Raw genomic sequence first — 8,297 nt, forward strand, 5'->3', positions numbered from 1 at the left:
AAATTTGCATTTTAGGAATTTCAGTTCCAATTTAGAATTAAAGTTCAAGATAAAAATATGCATAAATTATATAATTAAAAGTTAATCTCTCTCTTCTTTCATTTAACTCGATGGTTTATTTTTTTTTGGAAAGACACTGCAGTTACATTGGGTGCACAGTTATGTACAAGGTGTGATACTTGCTCTTTTTTCTTTCTCTCATGCTTCCCTCACAGTGATTTTTTAACCTTTAAGACATTTGGAAAGGCATTAAAGCACAAATCTTTGAAATATAGATTTCACCTTGATTCCCTTCCGTATCAGTGAAACTTCTTTCAGTAACTTCATCAATGATCTCCAAGTTGATAAATCCAATTTATACCTCCTAAACCTTAATGTTATTTGCTCTCTTTTTTTGTTTGTTTGGTTGTTTGCCATTTTCTTTCTTCTCAACCATCCTCTGTTGGCCTTTATGACATCACTTTCTCTTGGTTTTCCTCCTTCCTACCTTTTTGGCCATTTGTAGTCAATTTTTTTCCAGTGTCTTTTACTGTGCTCAAACCCTGGATTCTTGGACTATTTTTTCAGTCTTCCAGATGTCCCACTATGATCTCATTTATGCCTGTGCTTTCAATTTTCATACAGATGTTAGTAACCCCTAAATTTGTGTTTCCAGCTCAGACCCCTTCAAAAGTCCAGACTTCTACAGCTAGCTGCCTAACAAGTATTTTACCTTGGAGATTTTGTAGGTATCTCACTTTTAAAATGTCTAAATACTAATTCGTGTATTTGACCTGTAACTTGATTCTCCCTCCATATTTGTTCAATCTCTGAATAGTATCAAGAGAAACTTGAGAATTGAAATAGACTTCTCATTATCTCATTACTTTCTATATGTCTTTGGTTACCAAGTCCATTGACTATTATATGGTTAGGTATTGAAATGTATTTCCTAATTTCTAATCTCTAACTTGCTTTATTGTAGAGCTTTGACCTTTATAATTTCTTGCCTGGATTACTGCAATAACTCCTAATGGTTCTTCCATTCAAATATCTGGGCTCCCACCAAGACACTTTTGACATCCCCTATCTACCAAGACATTCTGAACATCTCTCCTCCACCAGCTGGACCTGACCATAAATTACCACAAATCAAAGCATGTTTTCTGCTTAAAATCCACCAGGAAGAGAGATCCACTAAAACCTTTGGATTAAAATAAACTCCTTTTTATGAGGCAGAAAAAATTATGTGTTAGCTGTGTGATTCTGGGTGAGAGATTTGACTTTTCCAAGCTCAACTTTAAAGAAAGGCAATACACCATCCTTGAAGAATGGTACGAAAATTATGGTGTTTAAGTGTCTACCACAATGCCTGCTGTGTTATAGAGGCTAAATGAATGAGAAATTATGCTATTTTTACATATTTTTGACAAGCTGCATGTTGTGGTGGAAAAAGAATGATAATTGGAGTCTGATAATAATGAAAGCAACCACAATAATACTAGCAAATATTTTCACAACACCTTTCTGCATGCCACATCTTTCCCCAAATGCTTTACATATATTAACGTGTTTAATATTCACAATAACCCAAGGTAAGTGCTATTATAATATTATCCCCATTTCATAGATGAGAAAAATGAGGCATAGAAGGTTTAATAAACAATCTCCACAGAGCTAGTAATGGAAGAATCAGGATTCAGGCACTAGTAGCTTAGCCCCAGAATCCATGCACTTAATCAAAATCCCAACTCTTCTTCCACAAGTACCTGTGGACTTTGTGTAAGCCATTTGACCTATTAAAGTTTCAATTTTCTCTACCATAAAAGAAAAACATGAGTACTACATAATGAAGTCAGAAAGATTTAATATTGTGGCTGCATTATGCTTAGCGCCTAGCTCAGGGAATGGTAATGATTATGATTACATGAAAGCCTGCATATCTGCCTTTGCAAACCCCTCTGACTTCCCCTTTCTCCACTTGCAAACATCAACCCTACACTTTAGCCAGGCTAAATCACTTGTTCATTTTCTCTTTGCATTTCCACATTTCCATCTGCTTAGAGTACCCTTCTATTTTCTCTGCTAGCTTACATTTTTTCATAAACAGTGGAGGTGTCTCCTCCTCTCCATAACATTCCTGCTCCTTTGAGGCTGAATTAAATGCCAGTGTCCCTGTCATCATGCACATATTTTTATTATGGTAGTTTTATGCAGTATTATAAATATGGATTTTTTGTCTGCCTGAAATATTACATTTCGAGCTTCATAAAGGCAGGGATAATGTTCTTCATTGCTATGTCTGGCAAACTAGTGATCAGTATTTATTTGTCAAATGAATCAACAGGCAATAGGGAGGCTTGCTAGATGTCTACCTACCTGATTCTAATTTAATATGATAAGTGGCCTAATAAATATATTTTAAAATATTTTGCAAACTCAAAGGACATAGAAATGAATTTGACTTCCTTTGCTTAAAATTGAGAAATGCTTCAGAGGAGTTGAATATTGCTTTGGAGGATGACCAGAATTTCACCAGGTAGATAAGGAATGCCAAGGAAGAAAAGTATCAACGGGAAGATGGTGTGAAAGCATATTCTACCTGTGGGGAATTGAATAGTCCATAATGGCTAAAGATAAGATCTGCAAGTGACAGTGTTGGTGACCAGGTGAGAGAGAAGTTAGAGTGATTGGAGATGAGGCTAAAAATGCAGACTGTGGCCAAACTATGAAGAAATATAAATGTAATATTTTTTCTGGTTGTAACTATAGAGTATCAAAACTTTTTTTGATTGGAGGAGTTATGGATATGAGGTCAAGGTTTTATAAAGATAACTTATCCCAATATGGAGGATAGTGAGAAAATAGACAGATGCTGGAGGCAGGAAAAATAAACAGCAATTTATTTGCCAAGGAAGGGAACCAGTGACAACGTGTCACAGAAAGGAAGCAACTAGTTTCATAGATGCTATGAAGGTTTGGTGAAGAACTGTATGGCTAAGATGAGAACACTCAGCATTTAATAAAAGTTCAAAATGTATTGTTTAAAGTTAACAATGTATTAAGAATTGAATCAATAATAAATGTATATGCTTTCATCTGCTTATATAAAATACAGGCTGTAAGTATGCTCCCTTAAAACTATAAGTAATCTCAAGTGTCAACAGCTATAACATTTTCTTCTCCCTTTAAATATATGCAAATTTTTAAATAATCCATGTATGAATTGATGTTCTTTAACAGGAGAATTTTCTTTTAAGCCATTTTTTATGCTTGTATTGGTTTTCCTCCTACCTTTTTGGCCATTTATAGTCAATTTTTTCACCAGTAAAAAATTATTTTACTCTACTCAACAACCATAAAAATCTCAAAGCAAATCAAAATTATTTGTTGTAAATATTTATAATCCTTTTTGTTCCCCAACATCAATACTATACACTACTTGTAGATTTTGCTTTAAATGAATCAGCCTATACATTTTTTTGCTTTTGTGTGGTCATCCCTTATATATCAAAATTATTTAAGCATTTGGGTCATGCAAGTAAATTAATGAGTCATTTCCACTGATTAGTAAATTCGCACTATGTGACTTTGTGAATAACTGCTCATAGTCATTGTTATAGGTTTATCTATATGTATTAGTCAAAAAAGTTATTCATTCTGTCAGAAGGAATTTTCTTAAAAAAAAAAAGTTATTCACGTTATGATTTATTTATGTATATTTAGCTTTAGTAAAGTGTTCATTCTCTTCAAGTTCTGAATTCTCAGATGATATATATTTTGTAATTTTTTCAATTTATTGGTTCACAATGTGTGTAAATGTTTACAACATACTTAAATAAACCATGGTGATTATGTCTGGGTAGAAGTTAATGATTTGTCAGTGCTGATTGGGAAACAGGAAATTAAAAGATGACAAGTGTAAATCCAATGAATAGGATTTTTTTGTGTAATAAATGCTCTAATAAATAGAATGCAACTTTTTAAACACCAGCAACTCCTAATGAGCACAAAGTTATGGATCCCATGCTACTAAGTTACCTACCAGTCTTAAGCTACAAATTAAGAGGTGTGGAAACTAGAAGCAGCTTAGGTCTAGAGGGTGAAGGTGATGAAAGGAAAGCAGGGAGGAAGGGAGTTCAAGGCCTCCGTAGCTTTGAATCTGATATCCATTACATACATGCTTTATGGTCTCTTCCTTAGCCTGAAGAAAAATAGCAGAGTTACAGGCTGGTCTTGGAAGCCTGAGATTTTATGAGGCATGGCATCTTGGTCAGGGTCTCCAGAAGCAGAGCTGAGGCAGAGATTCTTAGGCAAGGGATTTATGGACCGAGTGCTCTCAGGAGAAGGGAGTGAGAGGTGAGGACAGGGGAAACAGCTCAGCGAGTACTGCCGCAGTGGACTCTAGAGCTCCAACTGCACTGCACAGTGGTCCCTAGTGAAGGCAGGGAGTTCAGCCTTTGGCTTCCTATCAGTCAGGCACTGGCTGAAGCCTATGGGGAAATGTGGGCTCGGGGGTCATCACCTCACAGGAAGGCAGCTCCCTTGAGGCCCAGGTTGACGTTCCAGAGCAGAGTGCAGCTGAGGTGGTTTGCACTAGCTGGTAAAGGGCACTGGGCCACCACAGCAGCAACCCTGCCGGTGGGTGTCTATTTATGACCACTGCCTCTTTCACAGTGATCCTAAGGCAGAGGAAAGATGCTGTGTTTGTCATAAGGGGAGCCGGTGGGATGACAGGGCAGGGATGAGGACAGCAGGAGGAGGAGATGATTATGAGTTGAAAAGCCTGCATTTACATGAAGGAGTGGCAAAAGGTGGGTATGAATGAACAGGTTCCATGAAGAGAAGGAAGCAGAAGAGAAGATGTGCTGTAGAAACTCTTTATTGCTGCATTGAAAGAGAGTGGCAGGCAGGCCAGGAGCACAGCCAGGCATGAGCGAGGCAGGTAGGGGTGGTGAGCCGGCCACCTGCACAAACACAGCTGAAAAAAGTTATTCATTCACATGCACCTGCCCATGAAGCCCTGCCGTCTGCACTTTCAGACCACAGTCCTCTCTCAGCCCTCAGCAACTTTTAAAATGACTCCCCCATCTACCACTTTCTGCATGAGGTGAAAAAAGGCACATGAAAAGGATTTAGGCTTTGTAATATATAATGCTCTTCTACTTTGTCTAATCTGTTTAAAGGATTAGTAAGAAAGTAAATCTCTTCAGACCTAAATGCTTAAATTCTTTAGGATTCTTTGATGCACTTTTTAATTAACTAGGCAAATCTATTGCAGGGTATATGTGTGGGTGTGTAAAGCAGTCATTGCAAAATTTAAGTTGTGGGAATAAGAACTTATATAATATTTTACCTGAAATATATGAAACCCAGAATAAAAGCAATATTCCCAAAGGAAACCCAGCTTGCTTCATTGAATAAGGCAATCCTGGAAAAACACAAAATGCCCCACCCTTCACATTAATAAGACAGCTAGAAATACAGAAGTTTCCCCCCAATTTCTGCATGTCACAGGTAAATTTACATGACATATTTGTAAGCTGTGCATAGGACAGTACTATAATTAAATGTTAGCTTGCTAGTACTTATTTCAGAATAAGATGTTGTTAAGTTAGGAACAGGTCAAGAAAGCAAGGTGAAGGAATAAGAATTAGAAAGTAGCAAATAAAAAATAGATACCAGTTCACACAGATAATGCGTACTTCAGGGTAAGGAATGACATATACCCTAGAATATGTGGAGAGTAGTGACTCCAAATCCTTCCTCATGTGCTAGTCAGGAGAGCAGAGGGGATCATAAGGAGCACAGAGGGTTATGGAATATTAAGAAAGACAGACTCTGGAGTCAAAAGGGGCAACCATGCAGGAAAAAAGGAGAGAAAAATGAGAAGGCAAAAGTATTTTTTATAAAGCTCAAGGAAGTATATGAAATTATTTTTTATGATATTGGGGGTATGAACCATTTTAGATAATGGACAATAAAATATTTAAAATAAATGTAGTTAAAATATTTCCACCCAAAATTTTTCTTCTCTGAAAAATTTTGCCTTTAAACAAAAACCAAAAAAAAAAAAAACCAAAAAAAAAAAAAAAAAAGCCATGCTGCTGAACATAATTAAGTGGTAATTTTGAATGTTGCTGACATGGATCAGCTTAAAGTGCTCAGAAGAGGAATTAACTCTAGAATTCTTGCAAGTAAAGCTGCCCACACCATCATATGTGGATGCAGAATTTTAAACAAGTCTTTACCTCTGCTTGTTTCTACTTTTCCCCAGGTAACTCCATTTTATGTATCATTTGAAAAATAAAGTCTATGTATGGAAAAATGCAAAAACCAAGCAGCATATCTGTTTGTGTAAAGAAAAGCAACTGAATCCAAATAAATGTTCACTTTTCAGAAGATTATAACGGAGACTAACATGTCAAAACTTTGTCGTAAAATGTTATATTCCCAATCAATATTGCAGTTTGCAGGATTGTGTTTCAACTTTGCCTTTTCTGAAATGGAATGTTTCTAAATAACGAAAAGAATAATCATCACTGAAAAAAAACCCCCCTGCTTTTTGTACTTTAATACAATGCACATTTAATTTTTTTCCCAGAATTTTTCCCTTTCTTCTAATATATCGGTATAATATGAGCTGTTCATTTCTTTTAATTCTGATTGTTTGGCTATTTTGTTAAAAATTCATATGCATTTTCAATGAACAAATTTATGTTATTGACAAAATGATATTTAAAAATAATATATCATAAGTTTGTGCTTTAAACTTTAACATTGTATAGGTAGAAGTATCGCGTGGATTTAATTTTTTAACAAGATTGGTATATTTTCACATTAAACTTTTGTACCTCCAATATTTACAAATATCTTGAGGTTTTATACTTCCAGAAGGTCATAAAAAGATGATTCAAATTATGGTGGCCACTTTAGTAAGAGGAAAAAAGTAAATTAAGTAATACTAACAATTGACCACACAATCTATGAAAAAAGATTTTGCATCATGCATATGCAGCTCCACCTTAATCTACTGCTTGTGGAGGATGCACTCAACTGTGGAAAGTGTATGAATTGCAATCCTATCTTCAGCATAAAAGAGACAGATGCTTATTGTTATATTGGGGGAAAGAAGGAAAGCTTTTATGGAAGAAAATTACTAATTTTCTCCTTTAAGATTTTTTTCCTTCAAAATTAATCAATGAACTCTAGCAGCATTATGAGTCTTAAAATTTGCCTTTTCACTTAAAATTAAAAACAAAATAAAACACAAGACACTTACCTATTATACCGGATCCTATAATCGAGTTGACAACATTAAAAACAGCAGTAGACTGACAAGTTTTCCCTTTAGACTCATGTTCAGAAACGAGGGTTTCTCTGTCATTTAGATCTCTCTATTTTAATAGAGAAAATGTTAATTAAACAAATATTTTCTAGTTCAAAAACATGAGAAAAGTGGCGGACAAATAGGCAATGCAGGATACTAACACGATATTAGTAATAATAAGTAATGTCAATAGTAATAATAAAATAGTGTTGAGATAATAAAGAATAACAATAATAGCTAGAAATTCAACAGAGTTTTGTAAGCAAGTGCCATCCTAAAATGTTCCGATTACAGCTGCTCTAATTGCTGCATGGGACCCCAGATTGCAGGATCTGTTAGGAAACTCAACGATGTGATTTTGTGAAATTAAAGAGTTATATTGGAAAGTGCCTACCAAGTGGGGGAAGGAGTCAGATTAAGGCAAAACTTTTTCTCCCAGAAACTTTCCGTGGTGCTAAACCAAGACTCCAGGTAAAGGCAGGGGGGCCTGTTGCAAGGTGAATTCACTGGCTTCCGAGCCTGCCCCAGTGGCCAGTTTACCTGCGGCGGGATGACAAGCTGCTGGCTCTGGTAGCCCATGGCTGCGCGGTGGTCCTGAGCAGGTGGAAGGTTCTGGGGCCGGGCACCTGGCTCTCACCTGGCCAGGTTCCTCCTCCGCCACCTCGCGCACAGGCAGCTGGAGGCAGCTGGAGGGAGCCGGTTCCGCCGGTGCCGCTGGGCCCCCTTCGCGCGCCAGGCGGCCGCAGCCCCAATATCTCCGGGCTGTCGCAGCCTGGGGCGGTTTCCCACCGGAGATTGCCCAGCCAAATGCACTTTTCCTCCCGATGCGGAGATACCGCGGGAGGTTTCCGATCTGGGCAGCCCTCTCTCCTCCTACCCCGCCTTTTTGCTCCCTCCCTCCCCGCACCCCGGAACACAAAGAACTACTCTTCTCCGAAGCTGCGAAGAACAATTTGTTCCACCCACACTGCCCTACCCAGATCCTACA

At 37.3% G+C, this 8,297-nt stretch overlaps 1 protein-coding gene across 2 annotated transcripts in view; it reads right to left on the reverse strand.

The window, feature by feature from the left end:
* Window positions 1–7,987, reverse strand: part of SLC38A11 (solute carrier family 38 member 11) — a 66,987-nt gene extending 59,000 nt beyond the window's left edge. For both annotated transcript variants that reach the window (XM_012750037.2, XM_012750035.2), the window contains exons 1-3: window positions 7,850–7,987; window positions 7,262–7,376; window positions 5,336–5,410 (exon numbers count right to left, since the gene is read on the reverse strand). In XM_012750037.2, the coding sequence (XP_012605491.1) occupies window positions 5,336–5,410; window positions 7,262–7,376; window positions 7,850–7,888 (229 nt within the window). In that variant the 5' untranslated portion in view covers window positions 7,889–7,987. The remainder of the gene's footprint in view (window positions 1–5,335; window positions 5,411–7,261; window positions 7,377–7,849) is intronic.
* Between the last annotated feature and the right edge of the window lie 310 nt (window positions 7,988–8,297).

This window comes from Microcebus murinus, chromosome 8 (assembly GCF_040939455.1).
Source record: "Microcebus murinus isolate Inina chromosome 8, M.murinus_Inina_mat1.0, whole genome shotgun sequence".
In the NCBI taxonomy this organism is placed as follows: domain Eukaryota; kingdom Metazoa; phylum Chordata; class Mammalia; order Primates; family Cheirogaleidae; genus Microcebus; species Microcebus murinus.